General features: G+C 37.0%; 1 protein-coding gene across 7 annotated transcripts in view; it reads right to left on the bottom strand.

Annotated features, from left to right (window-relative positions):
* Positions 1–19,292, bottom strand: part of CTNND2 (catenin delta 2) — a 626,420-nt gene that overhangs the window by 148,750 nt on the left and 458,378 nt on the right. For all 7 annotated transcript variants that reach the window (XM_079301143.1, XM_079301147.1, XM_079301144.1 and 4 more), the window contains one exon: positions 11,253–11,385. In XM_079301143.1, the coding sequence (XP_079157269.1) occupies positions 11,253–11,385 (133 nt within the window). The remainder of the gene's footprint in view (positions 1–11,252; positions 11,386–19,292) is intronic.

Raw genomic sequence — 19,292 nt, 5'->3', positions numbered from 1 at the left:
CTAACAACATCCCTCTCTGGCAGGATGTTTTGCCAAGAGAACCCCAGGCACATAAAATTTAAATTTTTGTCTAAGTTCACAAAGGCAGGCCATGACCTGCAGTTTAAGAGTTTCAGTGAAGCAGAAAGCTGCACTAGGGAATCTTTCCTCAATCTCCCCATTTAAATAAGTCAACACAAGTAAACACCTGCCTCATAGCTAATACACTTTGTAATATCCACAGATCAATATGCAAAATTTTAGATATTTATAAATGTATGTATTATATAATAAATGACTGTGTGTGCGTGTATATCTATATATATATACACACAAATAACGTACTGGTTTCAACAGGGACATTTCTGTTTTAGAGAACCTTTCAGTCTTAGTTCTTATGTCTCTACAAACCTTCTGCTGCCACCATTCTCAGTAGCTTAGTAACAGCCATCTCTTTGTATTTTTAAACACATTTTGAAGATCAACTGATGGTCTTTACTTTGAAAGTTTCATTTGGCAGGTCCTTTTTATCAGGACTATGATTTTTCTTAGTGAAATCATTTGGCTGCCAACCTTTTTAGTGGAGATATGTTGAGAAAGCATCAAATTACTAATATTGATATCAATCTAGGCTATTTTATTTCTATATATAGTGTGCAAAGTCTTACCATGGCCTTTCTGGATGATGAGAACAGTAATAAAAAAATATGCTCTACAATAAGAAAGTGATCCTCTGCATTCACACATCAGTCTAATAAATCAGAGAAGCAACTGGTGGGAAAGTCATGAATAGAAAGAAATCCATGCCATATACATTAGAGCACTAAACTGCTTGAAAAAGCTGCAAATATATTTATTACCCATTCAAAATGTCAAACTACCTATGCATTTGACTACCTATGTCAAATGACACTGTCTTGCAGTGTATTATCCTTCATTCCTTACCACTGAATATTTTCAAATACAAAAGAGAAAGCCTTTGCAAATGTTTTGATACAACTACAACATGCTTTCCTCAGACCAGTGGAGGGAGGAACAGTACAGTGAAATGTTCTTTCTGTGTCTGCTGCATACCACAGAAAGTAGCACAAAGGCATTCGTCTTGCACACATAATACTGCTTTTTTTTTCCCCTCTTCTCCTAACTACATGAAAAGCATTTGCACCAGATATTCACATCCAAATTTTTTCACTTATCAAATTTATTGCCTGAAATTTCTTCTAGGTGTTTATTCTGACTGCCTAGAGCTGAAAAGATAGAAACTTTTAGCCAGTATTCCCATCTCCAGTGAGGCAGACAGGGTAGAAGTTCTAAACCCGGACAAACAGGGAGTCTAGACAGGTTCTTGTTCAAGGCCTCACTCACTCTAAATAATTGCTACCGACTATTACTATCATAAAAATACTATCATAAAATTCCAGAGAAACTTTTCGAAGAGTGGGAAAAATACTGTCCTTTTGGTTATTCCCTGGAGAGGGAATAACTTGGCAGCGGGAGGGGAGAAACACAAAAGCAGTGTAAAGCAGTGTTGAAATGAAAATACTAACATATATTCTCAATATTAAGTGCACAATTTTGTAAAATAATGTTTTAAGTCACCTTGGAAATTTGTTTGATTCAGTCTCTTTTCAAGATGAAAAAGAATACTATGTTACCAAACAAGTGAAAACAGGAAGGCAAGAAAAATGTCTAATTTTTTCTTATCTATCATTAACTCAAACCCAACCATAACTAGATGTTCCATTACATTTATGAAATAATACACTCCTAGTTACTTCTTTTTAAAATCATGCCACTTTACATGACTGAAGCTATATTCCAATAGAAATAATTTTGAAATGTGAATGCATAAACCCAAAGCATTCATCAAGATCCTTAGCAGAGCAGAGGATTAAAAGACAAAACAGGTCCAAGCAATCCGCCACTACTTGGTTGTGCAGTTTTCAGCTAACAGCCCAACTGAATATCCTAAAACTGCCTTTCCCCATAATAAGCAAATGCTACTCCTGCTTGTCATTAATTCATTTATTGAACAACTGGAACATTTTATGAATCTTAAATCAAATGAAATTTATGCCAGGTACACAGTAGATCATTGTTATAATTCAGGCACAGTATCTCGATGATGAAATCAAGAATAACCATAGTTTAATGATCCCAGAGGGATCCCAGAGTGTAAAATGCGACTTTAGTGCTACAGAAAGCACATATTATGGGGACACAGCACTCAGTGACACTCATTAATACTCAATCTTAATCAGTGTAAAGACTGCACAAAACAGAGATATACCTTCTCATCAGTAAAAGAGAAATATCATAAAATGGTTTTGTATAAGTAAGATGGGAGAAATGCATGCAGAAATACTTTTGAAAGCAAGGCTGTCAATGTAAGATTTAATTACCAGATAGAAGGTACACTTTTATGCTTTTTTTCCTGTGAAAAAGTGAAAAGGCCTACCATCTTATCATTTTTAGGAAGTTACTAGCAATATACAGACAATATATTAACAAGAAAAAATTAAGATTGATATACTTCTATAAATATTATTTAGCAACTCAGTGTTGATCTCTAGACTGAGAAATATAGTTACAATACTTTATATGAAGTGAATGAAACTGGGTTTTTATTAGCATTATAATTAAGACCACTCATATTTAGGTGGTCTTAACAGTGTTACATAAACTATTGTGTCAAGACCAACGCAGCCATTTCTGTCTCACCAGTTTTAGTTAATATTAAAGAGGAAAAACATTCAGCCACAAGCTTGTACTACATGCAAAACTGGAAGAGGAGAGAGGGTATCATGGAGATGGCAAAAAGGGACATCCAGAGCAGACATATGAGACACTTCAAACTGGCACTGCAGTTACTGAAATGCTGTCATGTAAACTCTCTTGCTCACCTGTCAATAGAGAAGAGTTTGAAGTGCAGATACTAATGCTTTTCTCAGGAGAAACAAACCATTTATATCTGCCTGCCTCAACAGAGAAAGAAAATTCAAGCTACTGGCTGCTGGAATGAATAAAATGGAAGGGAGCAGAGTGACCATGACTGGTTACATAGAGCAGAAGATGGGGTTTAAAAAAAAAAAGAATAAAATCAAAACCAAGCAGCAATAGTAGAAAACAAAGGTTAGTCTACTACTAAATTTTCTAAAAAAATTCTGTGGAAAGAAGGTGGGGCAAGCCATAGTTAGAGTATCCAAGGGATGGGATTTTGATCACGGAAAAAAAAAAAAAAAGCATTATTTCTATTTCAAACCAAAAGAAGACTCATCTTTCAGCCATCCCAGGTGTTTTAGAGATCTTCCAATAGGACAGGGGAAAAGAGACCTTCAGCCCCTATATCCTACTTCAAATTAGTGGCACTGCACGAATGCCACAAGATGCATGATGCCAGGAAAAGTCCCTGCTCATACAAAGTGGTGGAATATGAAATTCCTTGTTTTGCTGTGGCAAATTAATTTCTTGGTTTGCTTTTCTTGTTTGTGCGGCTTTTGCTGTTCTTATTAAACTGTCTTCATCTAATCCCTTGAGTTTTTTCACTTTTAGTCTTCCATTTTTCTCCTCCACCCCACTGTGGGGAACTAAATGAGCGGCTGTGTGGGGCTTAGCTGCTGGCTGGGGTCAAACCACGACAGAGGTACAGCCCTCACAAATGTTTTCAACCTGAGTTAATACTGACAGGTTGTTGCCAAGTTATCACCCTTAAGAAGAATAAAAGGAAATAATAATAATACTATTAAAAAAATTTAACATCCCCATTTACAGGAGTGTCCATCATCATGTAGGGCTAAAAACAGGCCATCAGTTTAAAACTTAGTCAAATGCTTTCAGTATAAAAATATAATATAAACCCTTTTTCTTTCAAGTTACTGTGTTAGCTTTTACTTAACAGGTTCATTATTTGTGACACCCTCACATATTTACCCCTTTCTCTTCTCTGTCTAGTAATAATGAAACATAAAACTGTGTTTTTTTTTTTTCTGTTATAGCATGATTTGAGTCATAGGTATGCTAGAGAAAGCTACAACAACGGATACTCAAATTGATCAAATTAATTGTTCCTGTCACAGTTTGATTTTGTAATTATCAACCACCCAAAGTTGACCAAATGTTATTTAGTACTTACAGGTCAGTTATTTTACACTCCAAGTTACTTCTCATGTAAGGTATATGCAGTACACCAGAAATACTGTAACAGTGTAGCCTCTCTTAGCTGAAATACATTCTTTAAGTAGCTCAAAAGCTTTTTGGAAAACTAACATTAAAACATAAATAAATTTTGAGGTGGAATGAAAAATGGCATTCCCCATGCTAAAGAACAAAAACCTTTAACGTAGTGGCACAAGAAGTGATCATGTATCTATTTGCATGCCTTGTCTTCCTGTGCAGAGTGAGACTCCCTGGTGTTGTTGATGGTTCTGAGTAGAAGTTACACCTAACTTTCTCTCAGTGTAAAATCATATCCTTGAATAACGAGAAGCTAAGAATGGAAAGCCTTGTTGCAGACTTGACTTCAACAGTGCAAAACTAAGACAATTTACAAAAGATAAATCAAAGGATCATTTTCAAAAATACTTTGAGAGTGAAGTATAAAAATACCCAAACAAGCAGCATTTTGTCTTTGAATATTTGACAGTAAATAACCCATCAATAAACGCTCTCAACCTTTACTGCAAAATGATATAGCACCTGTTGACTTCTTAGAAACCAAAGTAGAGATCACTAAGAACCTGAAAGGTAAGTCTTGTAAAATTATCAATGAGCCTCTAGAAAATAAAAAAACTTCTTACATAAAGACTGTTTCTGGGTATGCCACTGAGTGCTGCTTTACTTCATTTGAGTAATTTCCACCAATAAAAACTACACAGAAAATGTATTTAAAATGGACAGTTTGACATCTGCCTGCAGAAATGAATACAGCTGCAGAGGGGGATGCTGTGGGGCATAGATCCAAACTGTACTGCAGTCATCTAAACACAGGTAAGCAAAAGCATGAACATCTTGGTGTTTGTTTTAGCAATCAGGTGCAGGCAAGCACCTTTTAGTATTAAAAATCATCATCAGAAGAGGAAATTCCTTGTGAAGCCATTGAGGGAAGTAATTTCTCAAATTGTGAGATTTTACTCACAGAGTTATTTTAACATATGAAAATTACGGTTATCAAAGTACTAACAAAATGTTTATAACCAAACAGGGAAGTAAAATTTCTCCTAAGGTAAACAGGTGCTGTCTGCACTAAAATGCACTCTCAACAAATGCTGTAGAGTCTCTCTGCAATTACTACATTGCTTTTCAGCATCACCTGTGAGATACTTCTTTCATTTAAATTAAATACTATGTCTATATCTTCTTTCACGCAGAGATTAAAGGAGTTCTCATAATGCCTTTAATGGAAGACTGATAGTATCACCAGTGTACAAGCTGCACTTCAGCCTTTAACTGAAGTGATTTTAGAAGTAAAAGAAGAAGAGCCCTGCCAAGTGCACCACCAACCTATGTCCCCTAAGTGCCACATCTACATGAGCAGTCCCTTCACCAGCCCTGCCACCCTTCTCTGGACAGGCTCCAGCACTCTGATGTCCTTCCTGCGGTGAGGGGCGCAGAAGTGGACAGAGCACTCGAGGTGTGGCCTCCCCAGCACTGAGTACAGGAGGATGATCACTGCCCTGCTCCTGCTGGCTCCACTATTGCTGATACAGGCCAGGATGCCCTTGACCTTCTTGGCCACCTGGGCACACTCTGGCTCATATTCAGCTGGCTGTTGACCAGCACTAGGTCCTTTCCTGCTCGGCAGCATTCCAGCTTTTCCACTAACTCTCTTCCACCAGCCTGCAGCACGGTAAGATATTCTGTTTTCTCTGACTATTCTTATGGGAACAGAGGGGAATCTTGCAGAACACTATAAAAACAAACCAAGATACCCTCTAAGGATGATGTGAGCATTTCCAATCACTCTTCTAGATCCTTCAAATATTATGAAGATTTTTGTTAGCATGTCTAAAAGCAACATTATGGGGTGTTTCTCCATCACCCCACACTAAGTGCAAGTATTCCCTGGGAAAAAACCAAGCTAGAAGCAGGTATGTATGTATCCTTGACCATCAGGAATATAGCAGTGCAATGGATGACATCAAAATTACTACAACACCACAGCTATGTGGATTATAGAGAATACAAACAAGAGACTAATGAAGTTTATGTCCATTGCCTGACATGTGAACAAGCAGAGTACTATGTTGAAATGGTGCTGGGCACAGTCTAAAGAACACATACAAGATGAAGAAACACCTTTATTTAAATGACAAAATGAATGTGAAGGATGGGCTTCAGTGAGTTGGGAAAAAGATGCTTTCAGTGTGCAGTCACTCCGTTTTTAGAACTCCATGTAATAGTGTCTGGACTGATATTTTCCTTCTGAAGGGAGTCTATGGAAATGCCCTCCAAGATAAAGAGGACACTGTCCAATTCAGCAGTATTTATTAAGGATGCAAGGGAAGGCTTCAGGCAGGACAGTTCAGCAGTTGCAGTTCTTTTATTTGGCATCTTTGAATTATTTTCCTGTGACGAGAATCTCAAGTGTGGTGACTCTGCTGTCAAAAATTAATTTCCTAGCTTGAGGAAAGGAATCATTGGTGCCAAAATCCATGAGTGACCTGTTACACCTTTGCAGCTTATGGCAGGCTGCCATTTTCCATGAGAGCAAAATGGTTGGCGTGTGAAACTGCACAATTCAATCCTTTTATATGGTGACCTCATACAAAGGAGGAAAATGTCATTATAGGAAGAAAAAAACGCTGTGGAAGAATGAATCCTGTGTTTAATAGAATGTGCTCTTTTGAAGAAATGTTCTCTGCAGAGTATTTTAAAATGCTTCTCCTTTCCTATATCCCCTGTCTGTTCCTTCTTGGCATCCAGGAGCAGCTACTCTGGCTCTGTTCACAATCTCACCATTGTTGGTGTAAGAGCCTCTCCTGAGGAGAAAAATGCCATCTGAAAGGGTCTTCTTGTGCTCTTCTGCTTGACAGGCTTTTAATTTGCCTTCAAATATCTGATTAAAACTTCTTCCCTCCTTCCCTTTTGCCTTTTACTTACATTCTTCACTGCCACCCATGAAAGAATAATTTATATATGAACTTACTGAAGTATTCTGAAAATCTGAATTTTGGAATTATTTTGCCTAACTGTAATGAGCAGCTTGGTAATTTTTACAATCTTTAGACTTCTGTCTCCCTATGTCCCCTTCTACATACGTGACACCTTCAGCAACGATTGGTCACTATTCAAAAGGAGATGAAAAATCTAACTATCAAAAATTAGCAAATATAATCCAATTTCTTCAACTCCAATCTAAACTCTTCTGCACCACAGCACAGGGAATAAAGGTAGAGAATAAGAAGCACCACTGAGAGCATGTACAGCACCTATATTACAGTCAGCAAGACTGAAAGAGACTCAGGACTAGCATTTGTGAAGAACTTTCAGATTAGAGCAGCAGTTCCAGTTGTACTTTGAAATAAAGACTTGTACTGAATGGTTTTGAGCTGCACAGAAGTGGCAGCACCTGCAAGAGTTAACACCACCATCTTTATCAATGGCCAATATTTATTATTGCATTTACCTACTGATGTTCTGCTGTGATCAGGGCCTGAAGGGGAAAAATACAAATTCTTTCAGATATATAAAACATAATTCACTACAGAAGCCGGGTTTGTTCTGTGAGAAAGAAAATTACCTCTCATAACCTTAGCATCTAGCCTGGGACAGCTTCATATAAACAGTTACCAACTTTGTTTGAAGTACTTTAAGATAGAGAAGGGGATTTGCAGACTTCATTGCTATGTAAGACTGAGCAGGACATTTACACTGATGCAGCAGTAAAAGCACATTTCCAGTGACATCACCAAATTCATAAGCACACCTGTGATCAATGGACTCTAGAAACAACATCTAACATAAAGAACGTGGTCATGAAGGGAAAAATAGCTCTAGTATCCCTAGCCATGCATTCAACAGTTTTTGAACGAGCATCTTTTTCTCACTTGTTCTCTGGAAAGCATTTCATCTTCCTTTTCTTGAGGGGGGGTTTCAGAGGAAGCAAGGGGTAGTGTTCCAGACTTCAGCCACAGAAATTGAAAAATTTTAGAAGATAAAATCATAATGGTAAAACCATAAAAGATGCTAGGAATCTCAGAAATGCATATAGTCACAGTTGCTATTTTCTACTTCTGTCTAAATTTTAGATGACACTCATCCACAAAAGAAATATAAGATAAACCTTTGTCCTGCCAAGTACATGAGGAGAAATTTTATACATATCCTACTAATTTATGAGAGTAGGACAAGTCTGCCACTATACAAAACCAAAACAGGAAGACTGAAAGAATGATCAAGTTCAAAGGACAGATCATTAATAATTTTGGGTAGGTGATACAGTATAAATCACACTTAAAAAAAAATTTAAAAAGTATTTCAGAAGTTATTTTCAGAAACTCTGGATAAAATAGCCATTAATTGCAGTGTGAGAATTCCATGCTCAATAGTGACAAAGGTAAGATAATTTTTTCCCAGTCAGGTAACTCCAGATTTGAAACTTTAACAACTGCATTACATTTCAAATTCAACACAACCAGGTAAATATGAATTGTGGTATAATATTATTCTTTCTGTGCATGCATGTTCAAGTATACATTAAAGTGTGAATTCCATTTGCTTTTTCCTCAGTGCCTGTTACACACACAAAATAGCAGCAGTATTCTTTACTTACACATACCTGCTTGTCCTTTTTCTAGGATTTGAAAGACCACCAAGACAGTTTTTTATATTTAGCCCAAGTCCTTTGCTATATTAAAGCTAGGTATTTCACCAAAGAGCATTTTTCTCTGTTTAAAAAGAATTTTTTGGAGTTGTTTTTTGCTCAGTAATCTCAATAAGAGATTGTAAGGAAAATATCCTGTATCTTGGTGTTTCTTCCTTGTGTCAGAGTTTGCAGAATTCCCTTTAACCATGTGCAGTAGGACTGGAATGCTACTATCATGAAGAAGGAATTAGATATTAAATGTGGTCATTCTCAAACAGAGAACTGGCCACAACACACAACACCAATACTTCGCAGAAAAGACAATTTCGGTATCAGTTTCTATTATTTAGTTGTTAGTTCAACTCATAATTCAGATACATCTTAACAGTTATCATGGGCATTGTCCAAGGCAGGTTTAACAGGATGCTCAAGTTCCTCTGGCTAGGTGTATACCTAGCAAGAATCTGAGATATCTGTTGTGATATCCTTCAGGATATCTCCTACAGGATTTTGAACTCTCACACAAAAGGTTCTTGGGAAACTGTGAGTCAGTGGAAGGTTGAGCAGTCCCTAGGCACACTACTGAGCCATTTGGGTAGACCCTGATCCCAACAAGCAAACAGAGGAACCGTTTCAAGTGCTCTGCTGAGGCATGACTGAAACACAACAGGTCCTATTAAATGAAAGAGGTTGGTACATAGATAGATACAGAGATAAGATAGTTTGATAATGTTGAGTGCTTTAGGCTGAAAAGCTCCACAAAGCATTAGGAAAATACATAGTATGTCCCATTATCTTGTCATCTTACAAAAATCCAAAGTACCAGAAGTTTGAAAGCATATTCTTGGATGAACTGTTTTAAAAAACGTATTTTGGTTTGTTTCCATAGCAGTTTATGTATTACACAATGAGGGGTATATAAAAGTCCTGAATAGTATCAAATGAAGTGGGGGATTCCTTGTTTTATCTGTTATCCTTTCTCACAGAAGAAGCTCAAAACACTGCATAGTGCTCTGCTGTTTTATTTACCTACCTTCACCCTTCCAGCTCATGAGCCTGAAGCTTACAAAGTGTGATGTCCAAAGGCTGCTGGGATGGGTGAGATCAACAATGAGCAGACACCTTTTTTTCCTAAATGGTTAGCAACAGAAATGAAACCATCTTACTCACTCAAATGAGAGAGCTACTTGAGACATCTCAATCTGTGGCTACCAGGATGCAGCAGTGATTGTGCAATGAGTAAATTGCATAATTTAAGTGCCTTTCTCAGAGATTTATCAATTCTTTTACTGAAAAACTAATTTCTGAATAAGGATGAGAGTCGAGTGCAGAGAGAGCACCCAGTTTAAATATTCAGTGATACCTGTACCAGAGTTCTCCAGTCCACAAACATTCTTCACTTTAACATTCATGTAAGCATTTTTTATAATTACTATTTCTAAGATGTTTGAGCTGATGTATGCAATCACTGCAGCTCTGCCAATGCCAGCAGACTATATGCTTACTCACTAAAGAATTTCCTGAGCATCAAGAAGCCTGGAAGGAAAGGCAGTAGTGGGATAGATCCACAAAATGGTTTGTGCTGAGGGTGAAGAAGATGAAGCACTGGCAAGCCAGCATCATTGCACAGTTCTGACAAATAGGCAATAGCAGATCTTGATCTCAGTTTACCTTTACATGCCAGGCTAAAAGGTGCCAGTACAGGCACAGATTTATGTGCACACCACATGCCCCTGATTAGCAGTGTCTCCGAGAGGGCCAGGGGAAACAGCTGGGGCTGGTAACAGCTTCACTCATTCAACTTTAATTGACTGCTGTGTGTTTGTCAGATCCCTTAGAGCTGCCTTCCTTCTGTTTAACTTGTGCCAAAAGCTGTGCTGGTCCTATTAACCACAGGGAACAAACAAGAAAGACGTACCTGTCAGCTACAGGTACAGAGCAAGTTCTATATTGATGTCTGAATTACATTTTAGATACAATCTGCACTGAATTTCAAGATCATAGACCAATGAGCACCATTCAAGCTGCAAACCCAGTGAAATTAAACCTATTTACACAGTTATCCATTAAAGGATGCTTTGATTTAGAACTTTTCCACTTAATTTTCATATTCTGTGTTTGTATTTAGTGTCTAGATGCCTCTTGGAGAACCCTAAGGAAATGCCCATATGTTTCAGTGAGATCAAGACTACACCATTAGCTGATTACAGAACAACTGTGACAGAGTGTTTAAATGGTATGCAATCAATCAAACTATTCCAAAGAAAATGAAATTATGAGTTACAACAGTATTTTATGCAGTTTTTACATTTTGTAACTGTAACAAATTACGTAAGTGACAGCTTTAGAAAAATGGGTCCAGGCATATATCCATGATGTCTCTTTCAAGTTTTTTCAAGCACACATAAATAATTGTTGATGATAAATAGCAGACAACAGCACTGCTGGAAAAAGAGTTTATAAATCTTACCTCTGCTTTTATTTTATTGTCTCCAAAACAGAGGTGTTGTAAGTAGGCTGCAGCATTCGACTGTACTGAGGGAAATTGATGCTGTAACATCTGTATAACTTCTGGAAGCTCTGGATCCCGCCATCCGAACTCTCTGTCCAAAAGCAAATACAAAAGATTAATCAAAAAGTCTGCTATTAGTGAATAAATGTGCCAACAGTTAGGTCATCAAAGAAGACAGAAATGTCTAAATAAGATATTTTTCCCCATTATTATCAAAGCAAACATTAAATCCAATAGGAAGTTATTTTTCATTTTAAACTGTACTTCTCTGGAAAAAGACTTACACAAAGTATAACTAAAAGAAATAACTTTGTGGAATCAGCTCTCTGACTGATAAAGTTTCCTAAATGAAAAGGCTATATGAAATCTTAATATAAGAAAGAAAATACATGCTCATATCACCACAAATGGTTTGCTATGAAATGCTAATTTGTAAAATAGTCCTTTTTACCTACTGTTATCTCTATGCAATACCAATCATTATCTTATATAGAAAGTAATAACCAATTTTGCCTTTTGTTTGGGTTTTTTTCTGGATACAGTCAATGTAAAACTCTTACACATTTCTGGCCCTACTTGAGCACTCAAGTCTTTGCACTTTACTTTAATCCTACAAAATATGAAACACCATCAGCATCCTATAAAAGGACCTAATCTAAGTATGCTGGACAAATCCCAGTACATATTATTCAGCTTCCAGACCTGAACTTAAAATCAATCTGTCACTTCAGATGAATTTTTCCACTCTGGATTTACAGGTAAAATCATTCATGGAAGTTGCTTTGGACTTCATGTTCCTAAAACCAGAGATACAGGCAGCCTCTCTACATGATATAATTAGCTATCACAGGACTCTTCCCCAAAAGCTTATTTTATGTGCCATATAAATATTTTGATCATCTTCCATCTACTGGCACATGTTCATGCTAGAAGAGGGAAATGAGGAAAAAGAGGTAACTTGCAAAAGAGTTCTCCGTTGCAGTTACCATGATCATCTGAGACCTCACTGACAAAAAAAACAAAAAACCTGGTAGACCTGTTGCAGAGTCCAGCTATAAAATTTGGATAAAATAATCCTGATCACCAGTCTCCTTCCTAAAATACAGGGATTTTTCTGCAGTGAGGCCAAGTATACGTCACTAGGGGAATTCACAGCGACTCTCCAATCTGTCCCAAGCACACTTTAAATACAACAATTCTCCATGACATTTCAGGGAAGGAAGACTCATTTTACAGTAAAAATGAATTGCTACAGAACAGAGAGATTGTCTGTTCTCTTCTCATATATGACGTTTACCAGATTGAGAGTTGTCATTACAGTTGCATCTTTAAAAAGATTCAGAATATGAACATGAGATGTTAAAAAACCACTCATAATTTCATTTGGTTATTTCTCTTCTGACAAAATGTAAATTAACTTATGAATATTAGAATTCACGTTAAACATTTAATACAAAGAAACCATAAAGATGTAGTAATAAATCACATACGGACTATGCCAATGAATTTTTGGATGTTACAGACTTTTGGAAATCTCTGCAAGAGACATCTGCATAGGTTCAAAAAGATTTTAACATTTAATTGATATTTTGAAAAGTCAGAATACATTGCAAAAGGTATCAGGGCAGACTACAAACTTCAGCAGCTGAAGATTGTGAACATGACATTTCCAGCTTACCATGACCCTGGAACAGGTGAAAAGGAAAAGATTCACTGGTTAAGTTCACCTTTTTTATGTTGAAATTGCTAGAGATCATAGAAACAATGTTATCTGATAGGGTAGCTTCCTCTTACATCTGCTCTCTTTCAATTAAGAATGTTAACACTTCCTAACAGGTTCTTCAAAACTATTAGAGCTGTGTTTTATAGAAATGGCCCTAAACAAACCAAAGACATCTTCCAGATTTTTTGTTTACATAAAAATAAGAAATGAAAGCAAAATCCAATAACTTTACTGACAGCAAATTAATTATCCTACTTCTGCTTCTAATTTATTCTCACTTTCAATCCTAGATGCCAAGTGCAGGTGTGGGTATTTTGGAGTTCATACAAAATACCAGAAGAAATGACAGGAGAACAACAGGGAGCATTTGGCATTAGTTGTTTTACAGCAAATAATTACTTGTCAAAGTGTGGGAACTTCTACTGACAATTTTTCTCCAAAAGGAAATTTCCTCTTTCTCAACACGTGTATTACTTAATCCAGTCAAGAAACAAATCAACCAAACCCCAAGTAAACAAAAGGCCTATTATGTGCAGTAGTATATTATGGGATCTAACCATCAGCTCAGGTTTTTCTTCCTCATGTCCTGGAATCCAGAACAGAACAGGCAATGAGGAGGCAAAAGGAAAATGGTCCCTTCATCAAAGGAACAATTAATTGTTCTGAGGAACCTGCAGTCTTTACATGGTAATTAAGCACGAAAACAAGGCTCTCTCGACTTTTACCCTCTGATTTCCCAAAAAAGCATACAGGAGATGTATGAATACTTGCTGCAAATAGATGTGTGCACATTGCATGTAAGTAGAAAATCAATTCAGAAAAGAAACCCGTAGCACTGAACACCGAGTCTGTTATGTAATCAGTTTTTGAGAGATAACGAACAAAGCAGGAAAAAAAAGTTTAAAAATTTAGCCCTAGTATGCACCATCATTTTAAGCAGATGGTCTCTAAGATGACTGTATTTTTAGTAGTTTCTAAATGAAATACAGTATCTACACAAAACAAACAAAAACTTGTGTCAACAGTTAAGGCTGCCTGAATAATTGTGATAATTTTAGCAGCCTTCAGGGCAAGAAAGAATAGTTTCTAGAGGTTTAAATTTTTAATTTTTTTTATGTAAGTGTTTTATAGGTAGAAAAAAGTGAGAATGAGAAAGGATTTTTTGTTTTGAGAACAGCAAGTCTGCAGCTCTATAAACATTTATTTTAAAAATTTAAATATGGATTTTTTAAAATTTAGCTCAATTATGAAAAGTTAGAAAGGCTACTTAATGAAGTCATCAGGAACAAAATGTATGTGGAACAATTGCACAGGTGTGGGGGAACATCCAGGCCGTGCCTCCAAGAATACATGCCTAAATGACAAAAATATGTATTTAAATAGAGAGCCACACAAAAAGTAACAACTAGTAGAAGAAACCTAGAATTAAGTGATCTCTTACTCCCTACCAACAAAAAGCAGTAGGGTCAGTACTCAACAGAGATAAGATTAAAGGAAAGTAGAAAGTTAATGAAAATCCAATCTACCTTGACTTCTGTGCAACATCTTATATTGTGCCACATGCAAATTGACAAAACTCACATTTAGTAAAATTGTAAAGTAGAAGTAAGCACATTTGAAATCACAGGGAACCATCAAAACAAACACTATGTAAACCTGTGTCCCTTATTAAAATATCACCATGCTTACAAAATCTGAGTGAGGCAATCCACACAGATGGTGAAACAAGCTGGAAGGCTGGAGTAAATCTGAGGAGGTGTGTGGCACTTTGCTAACAAAGTATCTGTGTGGATGATCCAAAAATTAAGAGTAAGGTAGTAGCTGTACATGCAAGATTTTTTGCTAATCTGCCACTTGCTTATCATTTCCTTGGAATAAGAACACTAATCCATTTAGGTCAGACAAAGGCTTCTGGTGACAGTGTGAGTTTTTTCACAAGAGAATCCCAGCTGTGCAAGAACTTCACAGTCTGTCTGGAAAGCAGCATTTGCTGTGAACTCCAAATATTTTGGCAGGTTGTAAAAGTGCATTCTTTTCTAGGAAGCATCCTTGTCTGAGGAGACTGACTGGAACACACCAAGGTGTTCCAACCTTCTTTCTTTGATAGAAACTGTGCTCTAGAATTGCAGGGTTGATCTAATTTTGAATCCTGAAGAAGGTTTTAGCTTGAAGTGGTGACTAAGGCACATGTTCCATGGATTACACCAGACTAGTGCTCCGGGAGTGGAAGAGGACCCAACCCAAAGGGGATCACTAAGCTCTATGTAAACTGGCAATATAAATGCCTAGAGCAATCACAAAAGGCTGTATCTTATTAGGAACAACTGAAGACAATCAACAAGGAGTTCTACTAGAGACGACAACTCTGACATAGAAGCGCCAGCACCTAGAAATCCAGGCTGACTTGGGTACTGCAATAATGCACTGAAAACAGGTCCTGCTCCTGCTGCCATATCACATACACGTGCCAGAGTGTAAAAGAGGTGCAAACTTAAAAGAGACTATTTGTAATACAGTATTGGCTCTGTGGGTTCACTTAGAGAAGCTGCTGAACACAGAGGATGTACTCCATCTGAATATTTGCTTTAATTATGCCAGAATTTTCTACTTCAGCTAACTGAAAATCCTAATGGTACACAGAAAAGCAAAACTAAAAATCCTGTTACGTATATATCTGCACTGATTTTAAAAAGGCTACTAAATGAGTTTAAAAAAAAAACCAAAAAACAAACAGGTCTCCAGCTGGTAACTAAGGATATTGATTGCTTCTACAAAGCATTGGATGAGCAGGTGTGATGGTTCTGTCTACTCTCCAGCCATTGGTCACAGTGAATCTCACGAGAGCTTGGGTTCTTATTTCTGATTTACATTATTAGAGCAGAACATTCACATCTGATCAGGCAGTTGGCACAGGCAAGCACTGACACCCAGAGCTATTCCTGTCTCTGCAGCATTCCCCAAAGGCAATGCTGTGAAGGCGCCTGCTATAGAGAACCATATGCTTGACAAAGACTGAACTACCACCGAGCATTTATCAAAGAAACAGAATGCACAATTTTTTATTACAAGACTGTTTAAACCAAACTCGTCTGTGTGTTCCTGGCTATCTTAATATGCATGTGAAACAGTCTTAAACGGGTGAAGGAAAGGTTTTCACATATGAAGTGGTACACAAAGGCAAAGGCAATTCAACCCAAGCTAAGGGTATTTCCTCAATTTTTACCTCATATATATTGTAACATTGCTAGTTCCACTCTAAAAGACTTTCTGCTGAATTTATGCCTATAGACATAGACCCTTCTGTTTGCTTCTTCTCTCAATTCAATAGATAAGGTCTGAAAATCTCTTTTCCCTTGTTTCAGAAAGGAGAGCTGTGAAAATGGTTTTCTGGTAGTACTAAAAGAAAACAAACTACATGTAGCTCAGGATCAAACACAAAGAGAACTAATCAAAAGCCAACAGAAGATCAAAGAACTAGCTCCTATGTTTAAAGGGAGAAATTAACTCTTATTAAAATATTTGGAAGGCAATATACCAATACTACAAGAATCTTTCTCTGAGGACTTTTCTTGGTACATTTAAAAAAAGCAAAGATAAGATACTAAATCCAGCTAGAAAAAGAAATCAAGACTACTTAAACATAATCCAAAGAAAATGAATGTGATACAAGGAAGAAGAAGCCATCTAACAGCTCATTTTCTTATTTTATTTCTGTGGTTCTCTGACAGTTGGTCAAACACAAGAGAACACAGCTTTCTAACACTTAATTTATTGTGAGTTAAATTTGAAATGCTTCCTTGAAGTACTTTCTCTTTTTCAAGCACAAATCTCCATGTATATGCATACACACATATGCAGAGATTGCCAGCCCCTCTGAATGATCTGCTAGTTTAAGAGGAGGCAGAACTACTCTATTTGCTTGGAAAATGGAACATAGGAATACCGGGTAACTTCAGCACACAATTTTAGAAGATAAAATAGATATATCAATCTCTGTTCTTCTCACCTTTGAAAACCCTCAAAACCCTTCAGCACACTCTCTTCTCCAGTCAAACTTGGTTAAAGGAGTGTACAATAAAAAGCAACTGATCATCACCCTCAGACCCATGGTGACACAAACAACACATAACTAAAAACAAGATATAGTAATAACCTGGTTAGGCCGAATGCAAACCCCTTAGGACAGAAATGAACCCTTATCAGCAGACAGCTCCCTGCACTTCTCTTTTTGTCCTTTCAAATTAGGTAAGTCAAACCTTACTGGAAAAGTAATGAACAAAATAATCTGACATAGTTTAGTCTAAATTTGGAAGCACCAGAAGGACAGAGAAAAGGCACTGAAGATGTATCTTCTATGAATAAATATGTTAAGTTCTTATGAAACAAAGAAATATGTTATTGTTTATTCCAACCTGAAAACTGTAGCCTGTGTGAGGTGCTCACTAAGGCTGATCACATGTAATCCATCATCATACAGACTAAATGTGAACATCTCACCAAACCTGTGACTCTGGAATCTTGCAAGCCTTCATCATTTTTTTCTTCCTCTAAGAGCGTTCTTTACACTTTATGAAGAGATGCTCTTGTTAGAGCTTTCCAAATTTAATATGACTGCATGTAAAACAGCGGCACTCCTGCCAAAAACTTGGATGCTGCTCTTGGGTTACGACATTTTCTTTGGTTTATGTTTTCATGTGGCCTAAACTGAAACAGCCATGAGGCAGTGCTTACACAGATTCAGCACGATGTGGTTTTCACAATGTATTTCTGTCTGCTAATGAGCTGCAGAGAAGGATGTGATTTACCAGATGCACAGGATTCTTGTCCAGCTCTGCGATGGAAGTGCTCAGCATGTCCCAGGTCTTTAACACAACCATAAACCTGAGGTCTCAGGGTTAATCCAGTACTTCAAAAAATTACATCCTGAATACAGCAAAGGGCTACAACTGACTTGTACAATGGCAAATATACCTTCCCACAGTTCTGCCTTTGTATCCTTTAAATTTTCTCTGATAAGGCATCACTCTTCTGTTATTTAGATTTTACAATATAAAAAAGCCCTAAGAGGTGAGCATGTGAAGAGGCAAGACGAAAACTACTTCAATGTAACAAAAATGGCCTGGATCTGAAACATCTTTAGATTTTGTGAACATTTAATTTAAGAGGAAAAGATTTAAAAGATGATTCAGCTGCGTAAAGATTAACAAATAACACTTTACTATTTACAGCTCCAGGTTACTGTCTTCAACACAACATGATTATATTCAGAGGTATAAGTATTATCTACTTAAAGTTACCCTTATTTCATCTACAAATGCATTTTTAATGAAATGCTTTTTAAGAACTTTTATGAACCTTTTTCACTCTATATTGGTACTGCGCTATATATTAATTCTCTCACACCCTATGAGGGAGTTTGCATTTCTTATTCTTATGAAAAAGGCTGCCTCTTTTAAAAAAACCAAACCAAAACAAAATAAAACAAAACAAAGCCGTTGACTGTGAGGTAACTACAACCACAGTACCTGGTACAATGTTATCTTTCCTCTAGACTGTGTGTTTGGAGCAGGGACTTCAGTACTTTAGACTACCTCTTAACTTTGCCATTCGTATTTCTTTGTTTAGTTTGTTTGTTTTAGTTAGAAAGTGATATTTGTCTTCTGGGGCTGTTGAGCTGAAAGTCTCGAAAAACTTGTTTTATCTGTTCCTCTGCAGGTATTTGCATATACAGGGACTGCCATCGCAAAAGCAAGTAAGAGGCAAATTAGCAAAAGCTACCAAGATGTCTTTAAGCTGCCTAATTTATCTTCTTTTTCCCTGTGATGCATAACATTTTTCTGACCTCCTACTACAAAAGGTCTTACAGTAGCTTAAATACATTGCAGCTGTGAAAATATGCCAAGTTAACGCTTCCCTGAGAGACCAGCTTACACTTGGCCTCCCTCCATCTACACAGGTTCACACGTCACAGGGCAGATTTCAGGAGATTGTGAAATGTTATTCACTGGCAGCACTGCTGTTACAGATGCAGATATGTTTTCCTCGTAGATCAGAAAGGTGGAAACATAGGCAGGAGATCAGAACAGTAAACAGACCTAAGGGATTCCAGCCTTGACTCTGTCATTGATTTACATTGTCAGACAGAATTATTTACTTTAATGCCTTTCTCTGAGGTTTGAGAGGTTTTCCACCTCCAGAGACCCATAAATCAAAGTTGTCTCCTTTTCTAGAACTGCTCTTCCCACTCAGAGGCACCTAAACCTTTCTATATTTCT

Source organism: Erithacus rubecula (genome assembly GCF_903797595.1).
Source record: "Erithacus rubecula genome assembly, chromosome: 3".
NCBI lineage: Eukaryota > Metazoa > Chordata > Aves > Passeriformes > Muscicapidae > Erithacus > Erithacus rubecula.
Note: the sequence above shows the minus strand (reverse complement) of the source record. Positions and strands in the feature narration are given on the sequence as shown.